Here is a 12,765-nt window from a genome sequence, read left to right as displayed (position 1 = left end):
AAATGCAAAACAGCAACCATGTATCGTAGAGTGAGGGATTAATATAAATACTTTTAATTGTCCAGAAGCTTCTTGCGAGCGTTCCTGCGGGACGATCGTTTGGCTGAACCTGGATGGTGGGGGAGAGGGGAGGAAAAGCGATGTTAGCAAGAGGACAGATACACACATACACACGATAGGCAATAGGAAATACCTTCCGATTCGTCCTCCGTTTTGAAGTCATTACAGCTATTGCTCGATTCCCCATCGAAGAGTGTGGCAATGCACCGTGACGTCCGACGATTGGACCGTCTCACCGAACCGCTGTCCCGGCAAGGTGTCCCTTGTGCGTAAGCCTTGCGCGTGCTCCTCTTCCGCTGCTGATCCGTGTCCTTGTCATTGTCGTCACTGGATGGAAGCAGCAGGGAAGCAGACTCTAGCAGCGATTGTTGTCGGCGCTTCTGTATCTCCAGCTCCAGCCGTGACGGTGTACGAGCTGCCAGATTGTCGATGTGCTCAATTTCGAGCTCCTCGTTAAATTTAATCTGCGGTTTCGGTGTGTCCACAATCTTGCGGGATGAATGGCGCCGCCTTGCCTGGGGTGTTTCGAGCCCACCGTCGAGGAACAGTACACTCTTGGCTCGCCGGCCACGTGCTACTTTCGCAGGCTTTAGAATCGATTTAACTAGCTCCGATTTCTGGGTGATCTGGCAAATCAAACAATAAATACATATTAAATGTCTTTCCAACAGGGAAACAAAAATAATGTTTTAAACTCACCTCCGGGAAAATGGTGTGACGCTTGGACAGGTTTGCGTTCGGTTCCTGGTTCCAGTGGACGGTGGTCGGCGTACAACCGGCGCACAAACTCGAACGCTTCGGTAAGCTGGTACGGCGAGCCGGCGATTCTACGAACCGTACCGCACGTTTAACCGGTGTCGTCACTACCGTAACCGTATCCTTCAACACATCCAGCTCGGCAATCGCTGTCTTTTGCTTTTGCTTTGCTTCCTGCCTTGCCTTGCGTATCAGATCGGCAATAGCGGACGATTTTTTAGCATTTGCCACCGTTGGCTTTTTCTCCCGCTTCCGCACACCACCACCACCCTGAAGCTTCTTCATCTTCGGTTCCGGCACTATCTCCTGCCAGCCGTTTTCCTTCAGCGCACGTAATTCCTCGAACCGTTTGTCTAGGTTGTCCAGATCGAGCGATAGCATGATCCAAAAACCATCCAGATCGTCATGGCGTACCTTACGGTCGTTCCATTTCGTTTCGTAGTGTCCGATAAGCTCGCGGAACTTGGTTAGCTTCTTTTTGATCAGAATGTTTGTTTGCCCTTGGGCAGCAATAATTAGTCCACGGCAGTGATCGTTCAGCTCCTGGTCCTCCGCCAGAAATGGTGCATACTCATCGCATAATGCTTGCAGACGGGCCAGTTCGCTGTCCACCTTGTCGTAGTAGTATCGTGTCTTTTCTTCCACTTCTTTCGGTGGTTTTGTATCTTCCGGCTCGTCTGGAGACGATTGTGATGTGGTTGAGCTTTGGCCATCATCAAGCGATTGGCGCTGCTTCTCTGCGAGGGTTAAGTTGGATTTGCTGGGAACGATGTCACATTCGATTGGTTCTTCGGTGAAAATTAATGATGCGCGCTTTCTTATAGCCGATCCGTTCAGTTTGCTTTCCTTTGGCGAACTATTGCGTCGTTCTTGGATAGCACGTTTCGTTTTCGGCTCGTTCGAAGTTTCAGACGAGCCTCTGGTGCCTTTGGACGATCCGCTCAATTTAGATTCCTTTGGAGAACTCTTGTGTCTTTGCTGACTAGGTCCTTCTGTTTCCGGCTCGTTCAAAGGTTCAGACGAGACTCTGGAGCTTTTGGATGATCCGTTTAACTTAATTTCCTTTGGCGAACTCTGCCGCCTTTCCTGGATGGGTCTTTCGGATAAAGCCATCACATTTTGAACCATCGGCCCAGTCGACAACCGAACAACCGTTGGCTCAGAAGGCAAATTTGCGAGCAGATCATGCGATGGGACGCTGCCAACGTTTAGGGTGAAAGATTCATTCAAGCCCGGTTTCGTTATGGTGAAGGACTCATTCATTGTCGGCTTTCTTGGACGATCTTCCGGTGCAAGGTTCGACGCGAATTGTGCCGTTTCTTGAAATACTTCATCATCGTCGTCTTGTACGATTATAATCGAATCGCTCGAAACTTCATGCACTGCAGCGGGCACCCAGTCACCAATCGAACAATCGGGTTTGAATTTTGTTTCAACAGCTGCAGTCAAGGAATTGCAATTTTCCTGCACTGTTGTTTCATAAACCGACAAAGAAGCGATGGGCTGGGGTTCCCAAAGACTTTCTTCAGTCTTTATCGGCACGATTTCAACTGTCGGCGACGAATGCCCAACGCCATTAATAGCTATTAACGGCTTCTGGGGCGACGATTCTACCTCGATCGGACTAATACCGTCAAACAGCTCATCCGCTCGATTGACGGTTAGTGTTGCTTTTGGCTTCTGAATTTCCGAAGTATGTTCGAAAGAGAACGTTAACGGTTTACGATGCTTGCGAACGGTCGACGTGACTATATTTGAAGAACTTCCGTTGTCCGCTACTGGTGGCTTTAGCTTGAAGACAAATTTTTCCGATAATGGTCGTTTTTCGACGGGTTTAGTGACCTACGGTAGGAGAGGAAGAGGGTTTCGATAAGATGGAAAGGACACAAAAACGAACTTTACCAATACTACTTACCACTGCGTGCCGGACTTGCATTACCGGTTGCACCACCGCTGGTGGTTTCGTTTCCTTTGGTCGCTGCTTCACGGTAGGCTTGGACACTTTCGGTCGTTCCACTGACTTGATGATGGGTGGGACAGCTTTCTTCCCCGATACGGGTTTTTGCGGAGGCAAATCACACTCAGTCGCCTTCCGAGGAAGCTGATCCTTACGCCAACAGTCTACCCGAGATTTTATGCACTTATTCAATACGGGCGTTTTGTTTGTACGGGCAGGGATCTGATTCATCAGCTCCTGACATTCACCAAGCGGAGTAGGCTTCTTCCGTGCACTCTCCACCGATTGTAAACTTTTCATTTCGTTTACAATTATATTTTTCGACACAAACGGCACAAACGGTACGATCTGTTTCGAACGCTGCTCCAGCTGCATTCGCCGCTTTCGTTCACGAAACTCTTGCAAACGCAACAGCCGGATCTGGAAACGTTCCTCCTGGGAGAGGTTTTTGTTTTTTACCGTCATAGTTTCGCCTAACTTCGTACTTTGTTGCCGCTGCAACTGCTGCTGACGAAACGCATCGTACGTTTCCTGCACTGGCGGAACATCATTTTCCTCCTCCGAATCACATCCCATGTTACTACGGTAGGTTTGTCGCATTTCATGGCGAGATTTTGCCCGCTGCATTTTGTTCTGCCTGCACACCTCGACCTTTATTTGGTCGCCTCGCTTCATGGAGGTGTTTTTGAAAAACCCACGAAACTCCATTCTGCACCACAAAACTTAAAACAGTTGTAAGAAAAACAACCAAACAAACTGACGATATGCAATGGACGCACGCAAAAGCAGCTTCGTGTTTCGGTTTCAACGGTCGCGTCGCTACTTGGCGTTGTTGTTTCGATTTGCTTTGGACTGACAAGACTGTAACTTTTGAACCAACTGTCGCCAACGGTCACTTTTGTCAGCTGTCATGAACAGAACGCAAAATTTTTCCAAAGAAATGGTCTAGACGTATGAAATAGGCTAATTTTTTCAATTACAATACTTATCATTAAGCTTAATTTATCTTATAAAACCAAAAAAAAAAACATAACATAACCAGTAAAAGTTTTAAAAATGTTTCCCGAAAATTCAAATTTATTCTCCAATTTTTGTGCATATCTGGCAACACGGCCATTTTTTGACAGCTCACAATGACATTCGACGCTCTCGGTGTGTAAACTTTTGCTGCAGTGTGGAATGTGTGATTCGGGCCGTGGTATTTAGGTGTTTTCTATTTTCATCGTGGAAAAACTGTCCAGCCTCAGCTAGAATTACTTCCGTTTTCCACCTTGCCCGGTAACCGTTACGTGTCGTACATCGCAAGCCCTGAGCCATGGTTTTGACGCGTGTGTTCCGTGCCGTGAGTCGTTCGACCTTGCTCAATGCGGGTGTCGCTAGCGGTGGAGGGCCACAGGGACAGCTGGTACGACTGCCGCTGCTGCGCCGCAAGTATACGTATCGCAGCGGTGCCCTAAAACCGATGCCCGAAATCACACCGTTCGGTTTATTTGGCGTAATCTGCACCGTCATACCGGGACTGTTGATTGGGGCCACCATCAGCAAGAACATGGCCAACTTTCTCGAGGAGAACGATCTGTTTGTGCCATCGGATGATGATGATGATGACGATTAGACGAGCCGTACGCGCACACCCGCTGCCGTTAATGGGAATGGGCGCGGGCAGAATCGATATTTTTAGAACGGAACAATTCTTTACGTGTACTCGGTGTAGGTATACAGCGACAGCAATGTGATATACACCCCTCCGCTATAACACATCTGTTCCCTGTTCTGTTCATTCGTATCATTCCAGATAATTCTAGCATGATTCAATATTTTACCAATGCGATTTCTCCCGGGGCTCACCATATCGTAGAAAACGGAAGGAACGTCAAGATTGTCTTGTTATAGCGAATGTTACAACCGAGCTACCACTCGCGCTTTGCATTGATCCTTATAATAATAGTTAACTCTTCCAGCTCAGCCTTTAAAAAATACGGTTGAAACATAGTTACTACAGGAAGATTTCTCTCCACCTAACCACGAGCACCAGTGATATTTCGCGGACGAGAGTGAAAAAGGCGCCTCGAACACGTTTCCGCTTCAGTAGTGGTATTCGAACGTTCTTAGTTTATTGTTGTGCTTGCACAGAATAATTTACACGATCCGGCAATGAACTTGTTTTCCTTTTCTAGTATCCGACAGTCCCGCGTATGTTCGATAGACTTTGTACATAATTTGCGATTAAGTTCTTTTTTTTTAATATAAACTTAATTTTGTTTTAGCTTCTTAGCTGGTGGATACACGCACACACACTCCCTAAGACACGGGTTTGGGTGAAAGTAACGAACCGAATTGTTAGCCCGAATTACAAAAAAAAACGGAAAAGACGAATAAAATAGTTTAAAAAAAGCAACTGTTTGATTGCATGGTTCTCATTACTGCGAAAGGAAGACATGTACTACGCAAGAGAGCTATATTATTTACATTGTCCTTTTGGGAAATATGAATATGTTACGCTATACATAATGTCCAAAAAACGTTAAGATAATCTTGTCGATGATGATTGCAAAAATCGTAAATAAGGTTAACCGTTAAAAGTAAAATTATGTAGTAGAGCGTTAAAAAAAACTTGAATACTACAAACGTTAGTAAACGACGGATTTCTATTTCCATTTAGAGCGCTGTGCAAAAGAACCCACTGCTAACCTACCAAGGACAGTTCTAGCTGGCCAGCATAGAAAACCGTTTTGTGCAAGAATAAATTAATACAATTTAATTAAAAAAAAAACGAACAAAATAACAAATTTAAAATAATTTTCTTATGCCATGCAATAATCCGTTTCTTCTCTTCGCTGCATTGCAACCGTTTTGTAGTAAATTGCCAGCGTGTCAGACACTCACACCCTTTTTTTTGCGCGATTATTAGTTGATGCATTTACATGTACACGTACCCGATGATCACACTTTTCTCCACCTTTCTACCTGGCCCCCAATTTTTACTCCGGTGGCTTTTTGTGTGCGCTCCAGCCATGGAAGCATTTGGTGAATCGTTTCGATTCCTTGTTTTTCAGCGTTAGGAATAGTTTGCGAGGCCGTTCCGGTTGCTTGATGCGCATATGCTGAATGTAAACCTTAAAACAAGAAGAAATGTTTTTATAAATGACCCAAAAATTGCGTTGTATTGACTTACCTGGGCCGATTTGTATGCCAGCTTAATTTCCACCTCGCTGCAGCGTGATCCCAACCACAGAAACACCTGCTCACCGTTGTCCAGTATCATGATATCATCGTCCGCCAGGTCGTCCTGGCAAAAGTCGGAACATTTTTCCGCCACCGTAAAGTAACCCTTCTCGTTCGAGCAACGGAACAGGCGTGTAAAGTTCATGTACTCGGCATCCGTGTCGTACGGTTTGCGTCCGCCCAGTGCAACCCAGAAGAAATTTTCCGGCTCTTCACCTTCGTGGAGGATCTGGTGGGAAAAAGGAAATGCAAAGTTTGTGTAAGCATTTTGAAAATTAGAACTAAATAAGAATTTTTTTTTAATGAGCCTTACTAGGGTCAATATAGTCAGTTTAATGATCACAATAATGACGCACCCTTCTCGACTTAACCACAGGATATCACACAGAACACAGGACGCTCGAAGAGTCCCAAGAACTACCTTGAGAGGACCAAGAGCTTGAAGAGTGCGAAGATCAAAGTGGTGAGATCGACACGTTTTTATTTTGGCTCTTTGTGAAGAGTTTATTCAATTCATTCATTAGCAAGATTTAAATCATTCATTCATTGTTACTTAGTACGCACAACATACTGACTAGATATGGAAATTTTGCAACGATCCTTAGAATAGATAGAAGAGGTTATCTTTTCTTCCAGGATAACCTTTTCTTATCTATATATGAGTTGGTACGAAGGTTATTACACCTTTGAAGTTTCAGCTATCTGGGGTTAAAAGTCACGAAAGATTACGTGATATGCGCAAAAGTTTTGGCTTCGAACCGGTCATGCTACAGACTGCGGAAACATTTCCGCCCAAAAAAAGGCCAATACATTTGGGTCAAATCCGTAGAGCAGAACATAACGTAGCAACCAGTACTGGGAACTCCGGAGTGTATTCTTATCTCCGGAAGCGCACTGCGAAATCAGCAAACGGTTACATCAAATTGCTCCGGAGTCAACAGCGGATTGAAGCGGACTCGTGAATCTATTGGGGATTTAGTTAAGGATTCAAACCCGGAATCGAAACTCCTGTTGCTGCTGTGCTGTCGGAGTTACTCCGGAGTAATCTTCGATATGTCTTGGAGTTCGAATCAATCCCACTCCAGAAAAAATGAAGATTTACCCATCACTAGAAGCTACGCTAATATAAAATATAAACTAATCAGCACGTGTGCACGAAGCACTGGGGGAACGAATTTGAAAAAGCAGCATCTGGTTCTGCTCTCCCAAGAATGAATATTGAATGGCTTAACTATTTTGGACTCGTTAGGCTCCGGCACCAGAAAATTCAACGCTTAAATATGATTGTCAAGCCGTTTGCATGGACAGAGAAGGTTTGAAAGTCCCAAAATCGAAATCGCAGTAATGGCGTTGACGCTTCCGTAAAAATAATGCCGAGATAAGAGCTTCAGGTCATATGGATGTAGCGGCTGATAAGCAAGAAGCTAGGAGCTATCTACAGTATTTTCATTGTCTATTTTTCTGAGCTAAGTTAAAGTTAAAATCACAATGGCAACATACCTGTAAGCTAACCCACGGATTGTTAAACATATCCTCCGCAATTTCCTGTATCAGTCTCGATTCTTCACCGGTTGTTTTGGAACCAATCCACACGTACACGATGCCCGACTCAGAATCATCATCCGTTTCGAATGGAACGAAGAGAATATAGCTGTAAAAGAGGGATAGTGACATAAGTTTTCACGGCTTTAAACTTGCTTCTTACTAGAACTGGATGCTTACCAGAAGGCCGAATTCAGCACCGTTGCCTCCGGTTTGATCTGTATCAGTCGCGTGCACAGCGCACTACCATTCGAACGTAGATGGTAAAATTCTACCGGCAGCTTACCCTCCGGTGTGCGCTGCCGTTCCTTGCGCCGTCCATTTTTAATCACAAACTTGCCCTTAAAGTGTGACATAAATTTTAAATTTTCCTGCTGCTGATGTATCCGCACCACCTCCAACTCTTCCCCGAACATAGACTTAAACTTCTTCTGTAGCGTAAAGGTAAACGTAAGCCAGCCCATGTTGCCCGCTTCCCGGCCCTGCCAGAAGTATACGACGCACTGTATTTCTTCTGCCGGCGTAGCTACCGGATCGAGCTGTTTCATCGTGCCCTTATTAGCGACGCCCGAAGAACCCTCGTGTGTCCCGTTGGTAGCAGCGGCTGCCGTCGCCGAATCAGCTTCATCCTCATCCGCATCATCGTCATCATCCACCGGCAAACAGTAGCGACAGAGAAAGACGTAACATTCGCCAGTGTAAAACACGCCGAGCTCTTCCTCCGGTAGGCGGACAAACTTTTTGTTCTCCAGCACAAATGGTTCCATCACGTCCAGATCGTAGTTCCAGTCTTCTGCGAGCTGGGCAGCTTCGATCGGTGTCATTGCCGGTTGTCTTGGCATGAAGAGTGCAGCGAGATCCGCTTTGGTTTGCTGCTGCTTGGCCCACTGCGTAAGATCCGCCCCGGTACGGGCTACCGATTGGGCTGTGCGGGTAAAATCGACTGCAATAATTTCTTCCCAACCGGTAAACTTTGACTTGAAGACTTGAGTTTCGGTGCCTTCCTGTACGCGCGTAATCATCGCATATTCCGGCCGATCGATCATACTGAACAGTTCCTGGGAAAGTTTAATGGCTGCCGCACGTACCAAGCGGGTTGACTTTTTGCCAAACCATACGAACAGATCCAGATAGCAGTCGAGGATGTACACGTTCTTGCTGGCGAGTATAGTATGCGTAAGCGTTTTATTACTACCGCCGCCAGGAAGTTCAACCTGCGGCAACTCTAGATAGCCCATACCAAGCTGAATCTGATATAGGCGCGGAGGTACCGGAACAAAGTCCGGATCTACGTGCGATTGGTTCAGATGCTCCGCATCCTCATCCTGCGGTCCCTGACCGTCCGCAAATCCAAGCGCACGCCAAAAATCTAAACTTTCCTGCTTCTGGTACTCCTGATATATCTCCGCCTTATTCTTGCGTTCGTGCTTGTTAATTTTCTCCGCCGTAAAGCGTGCCTTCGACTTGAGAGTATTCTTCGACCGTGTCCCATACCATACGAAAATGTTTAGTCCTGTATCGAGCAGAAACACGTACCCCGGATCAAGCGACTGATAGCTCACCGGTACCGGTTCCAGATGAATGTTCGGACCGGCATCATGCACCCGATACAACCGCACAATATAAACGGCATTCTCGATGGTATAGAACCCAGTCGGTGTGCGGCCACCCTCAATATACGTAACGTCCGTATCGAACAATGCCAAAAATTCGTCCGACTCATCCGCCTGCTCTTCCCGAATCGTTCGACACCTAGCACCAAGATAGTTGCGCAAATTGACCGCATGAATCGCGGAACACGCTCGCTTATCCAGCGTCGCTTTCGTACCGATCCAGAAGTAGATTTCCCACGACAGCTGTCCACTGTCGTCGTGCGAAGTTTTCAGCACAATGTAGCAATCACCCTCGTAAAACTTGCCGTGGGCCGCTTCCTCGATTTTGTTCGGCAGGAAGTTCTCAATCTCCCACACCGTTATGCCCGGATATTGCCCGTCTTCGTCTTCGAAAATTTCCGAATAATCAACCGGCGGCTTTTCGAGCGTTTCATCCCATCGTTTCGGTTTTAAATTTTCCACCTTTTCCTCCCCAAATCCAAGCCCGTTGTTTTTCTCCTTCGCAATGTCCTGCATGCCTTTAAGAATTTTAGCCGAATCTTGGTTGTCGGTAGAATCGTTACGAGCACCGCGTCGGAGACGCAGTTTGCGCGCGATTGGATCCTTCCCACTATTCGCCGCTCCTTGCACCTGAGCAGGGACATTTGCACCGGCCAGACGGAGTTGAGTTTGTAGCGAAAAATCTATATTATAGTACGCCAACCCATCGCCCCGTTGTGCTTCGATCGGTTTCGGAGGCATCACCAGATCGGGGTTATTGCGTAGATCTAGCTGCTCCATATCGGTTAGCAGGTGGATTGCTTCCGGTAGGGTGATCAGTTTGTTGGAGCTAAGATTAAGCTTTTTCAGCGAACCACACCCACGGCAAAGACCTTCCGGGACCATTTCTAGCTCATTGTTGGAGGCAGAAAATACTTCCAGTGCGCTAAGTTTGCCAATGCTCGAGGGAATTCCTTCGAAGTTGAGCAAATTATCGTTCACGTACAGACGACGAAGTTCCTGCAACTTGCAGAGGGTAGCGGGCAGGGCGGTTAGCTTGTTGCGCGATAGGTTCAACGTTTCCAGCTTGGTCAGATTTTCGATCATGGGTGACAGTTCTTCCAGCACGTTATCGTTCAGATTAAGGCGCTTCAGATTGGCAAGATTGTACAAGGCACTCGGGACTTTGGACAGCGCGTTTTGGGACAGGTCTAGTTCCTGCAGGTTGGAAAGACTGTCGAGCGAAGCCGGGAAGTTGTTTATCGTACGTTGCGTGTTTCGCATCTGTAGACATACGAGGCTTTGCAGGGATGGCAATTGGCGTAGCTGAAACAACTCGAGCGGATTGTCGTTCAGGATGAGGGTTTGAAGGTTCGACAGGCGTCGTGTTTGGGGTGGTAACGTTTCCAGCTTGTTGTTGGATAGATCAAGAAACAGCAGATCGGTAAGGTTGATGAACAGTGAAGGTGGAATGGATTCAATTCTAAAAGTAAAGTAGAAAGTAAAGTAGGTGTTTTTGGACAGTTAACCGTCACTTACTGATTGTTGCTAAGGTTCAGTACGAGAAGTGCTTTCGCTTTCTCCAAGCCTTCCGGCACCTCCTTGAGACGATTGTGCGACAGGTCGAGCGTGGTCAACTCTTCCAACTCGAACAGATCGGACGGGATGGCGTGGCTCTTTAGCTTGTTCCGCCGCACGTTCAGTGACCGCAAGCAGCCGAGCTCACTCAGCTGGCCGAACAATTTTTCCAACTGATTGTTCTTCATCGACAGATGCTCCAGCTTTACCAGCTTGCCCATCTCGTCCGGTATTGTGTCCATGCCGGTCCGATCCAGCTTAAGCCACTGGACCCCGGACATGTGTTTGATGTTCTTCGGAAATTTGTCATCCTGAGAAAAAGAAAAAAAACGATTAACGAGAAAAAGAAAAAACGAAAAACGATTTAGTACTGGATTTATTGGAAGCAAATCCACCGCCGAACAAATTTCCGAACACCATGAGCTTGCTGAGCTGTACAGTGAACTGGACAGCCAGGGGGAACGAGTAACCTGGAGAATTATTGTGGACCGGACCATATTACGACGACGTGCAGGCTGCAGGCTAACGATGGAGCTTATGCTAACATTTGCAAAACAATGAAATTCCTTCACGACAAAGAGGGCACACCAAACGGCTTGGCACAGCACCCGGTGTTAGGTATTTCATAAGCACGAGAAACATGACAAACATTTAACCCTTCGTACGATTATCGCAAGTTATCGTGGGTATGTCTTTTGACACGGTACCTGCGTCTCTGTATCAGAAACTAATGCCGGGCAGGACGAAAATAGATTTCAGTGGTATGTTGTACCCTACTATTACCACCAGTAAAGAGATGTTCTTCGGTATGGGAAGTATGTCACCTCCATTCGGAAGAAGTATTACGGCCACTGAGCGTCAGCGTAGCAATAAACCGTACCACTACCGTATGTTATTGTATGTTAAATGAAATTAATCAAAATATTCGCGACATGACGCAAGAAATAACTGTTCAATGCACGATGGGTGCAATTGCCTTGGCAATACCATCGCCTACTTACGCTGAAGTCATTGTTCGTGAAATCTATTCCACGCACGAACGGCAAGACACCTGTAGTGCTCATACTTTTTCACTTTTTGCTATTTTTTTTTTTTCACTGTATCGTGCTGCCAACGACCCACACCCGTAGTACAATATTTCTTTTTTTTCAGTCGGTGCGTGTTTCTGGTATTTCCTTTTTTTTGTGTTGGAAGGGGGAATCACAGAGCGTTGGTCACTGCTGTTTTTACTAATTTGTTACGATTCCTACGGGAGTTAGTGTACCGCAAATATTACATCTCTATGCACTGGTTTTAATTTAGCTATTCGCTAAGCAATTTATGCTTAATTTGTAGAAAATTCTTTTAAAAAAAGGCCCTTTTCCTTCCCTTCGTGAAAACAGTGTTTGGTGTTTTTCTATTTGTTCCAAGAATGAATGACAGTTAATGACGGCAACCACTGGTTGACAGCTGTGCCGGCCCGGTGCACGAAAATGACAGTTTGGATAATTTGACTCGACGAGCGTATGTCAGACCGGTAAAATTTAATTTTTCCTTTTTTTTCTTAAATTTTACGAGAAATTTCAAATTGTTGAAACTGAAGCAAAAATATTAAAAAATTTCAAAATAGTGATTTCAGCTTTTTCCCATTGACTGTTGTAGGTAGCTTGTCTATGCGCCAGGTTTCAAAAAGCGATCAAACACGCCCAATGAGACCACTGCCTGTGCAGAGAAGTGACGTTCAGCTCGACGTTTCTTGGAATCGCTCCAATTGAAAAGGTCTTTCCCAAACGCTCATTGTGTCACAACTGGTCGGACGTGTGTGTGGTGTCGTCTTCTCATCGGGGTCGATTATGCTGAATATGCAGTAATCGAAGTGTATGTTTATTGTATCCTACTAGTGTTTATTGTTTAGTTTAAGATCGTTTTAGGTACGACAAAGCTGTTGTGGCATCTCATCCATCGTCTCGTGTGCTTTGTTGTGAAGGGTGTGTAGACGGGCTTGCGTGTGTGTGTGCGTATGTGCGTAATAACATTGCTATTTCACCCTGTGCACTTCCTTGTTTGTTGGGCAAA

General features: G+C 46.0%; 6 protein-coding genes across 8 annotated transcripts in view; 2 read left to right on the top strand and 4 right to left on the bottom strand.

The window, feature by feature from the left end:
* The window catches only part of LOC126555956 (sodium-dependent neutral amino acid transporter B(0)AT3), a 223,413-nt gene that overhangs the window by 64,137 nt on the left and 146,511 nt on the right, over positions 1 to 12,765 (top strand). The gene's annotated exons all lie outside the window — the stretch shown is intronic.
* Positions 1 to 12,765, bottom strand: part of LOC126568830 (serine/threonine-protein kinase ULK2) — a 373,161-nt gene that overhangs the window by 268,183 nt on the left and 92,213 nt on the right. The gene's annotated exons all lie outside the window — the stretch shown is intronic.
* LOC126556139 (galectin-4-like) overlaps positions 1 to 12,765 on the bottom strand; it is a 56,867-nt gene that overhangs the window by 4,239 nt on the left and 39,863 nt on the right. The window lies entirely within an intron of this gene.
* LOC126568791 (uncharacterized) lies at positions 54 to 3,485 on the bottom strand. The gene is made up of 4 exons (XM_050225422.1): positions 2,732 to 3,485; positions 760 to 2,658; positions 194 to 686; positions 54 to 109 (listed from the first exon to the last, which is right to left on the bottom strand). Exons 1-4 carry the CDS (start codon positions 3,479 to 3,481, stop codon positions 54 to 56), a joined length of 3,198 nt encoding a protein of 1,065 aa, XP_050081379.1. The 5' UTR covers positions 3,482 to 3,485.
* On the top strand, positions 4,089 to 4,410 carry LOC126556449 (essential MCU regulator, mitochondrial). Its single transcript, XM_050211714.1, has one exon. The coding sequence runs from the start codon at positions 4,089 to 4,091 to the stop codon at positions 4,386 to 4,388; it is 300 nt and encodes a 99-aa protein (XP_050067671.1). The 3' UTR covers positions 4,389 to 4,410.
* On the bottom strand, positions 5,755 to 11,845 carry LOC126568772 (protein flightless-1). Its single transcript, XM_050225389.1, has 6 exons — positions 11,712 to 11,845; positions 10,672 to 11,021; positions 7,721 to 10,615; positions 7,499 to 7,649; positions 5,949 to 6,227; positions 5,755 to 5,889 (listed from the first exon to the last, which is right to left on the bottom strand). The coding sequence occupies exons 1-6, from the start codon at positions 11,772 to 11,774 to the stop codon at positions 5,755 to 5,757; spliced, it is 3,873 nt and encodes a 1,290-aa protein (XP_050081346.1). The 5' UTR covers positions 11,775 to 11,845.

Source organism: Anopheles maculipalpis, chromosome 2RL, assembly GCF_943734695.1.
Source record: "Anopheles maculipalpis chromosome 2RL, idAnoMacuDA_375_x, whole genome shotgun sequence".
NCBI classification, from domain to species: Eukaryota; Metazoa; Arthropoda; class Insecta; order Diptera; family Culicidae; genus Anopheles; species Anopheles maculipalpis.
The sequence above is the reverse complement of the archived record's forward strand: the minus strand, read 5'-3'. Positions and strand labels throughout refer to the sequence as shown.

Coding starts and splice junctions, on each gene's coding strand:
- LOC126556449 (XM_050211714.1), top strand. CDS start 4,089: ATGGTTTTGACGCGTGTGTTCCGTGCCGTGAGTCGTTCGACCTTGCTC.
- LOC126568791 (XM_050225422.1), bottom strand. CDS start 3,481: ATGGAGTTTCGTGGGTTTTTCAAAAACACCTCCATGAAGCGAGGCGAC. Junction 687..759: donor GTCACACCATTTTCCCGGAG/GTGAGTTTAAAA, acceptor TTGATTTGCCAG/ATCACCCAGAAATCGGAGCT. Junction 110..193: donor AACGGAGGACGAATCGGAAG/GTATTTCCTATT, acceptor CCCACCATCCAG/GTTCAGCCAAACGATCGTCC.
- LOC126568772 (XM_050225389.1), bottom strand. CDS start 11,774: ATGAGCACTACAGGTGTCTTGCCGTTCGTGCGTGGAATAGATTTCACG. Junction 7,650..7,720: donor GTGCTGAATTCGGCCTTCTG/GTAAGCATCCAG, acceptor CCTCTTTTACAG/CTATATTCTCTTCGTTCCAT. Junction 6,228..7,498: donor ATCCGTGGGTTAGCTTACAG/GTATGTTGCCAT, acceptor TTTTCCCACCAG/ATCCTCCACGAAGGTGAAGA.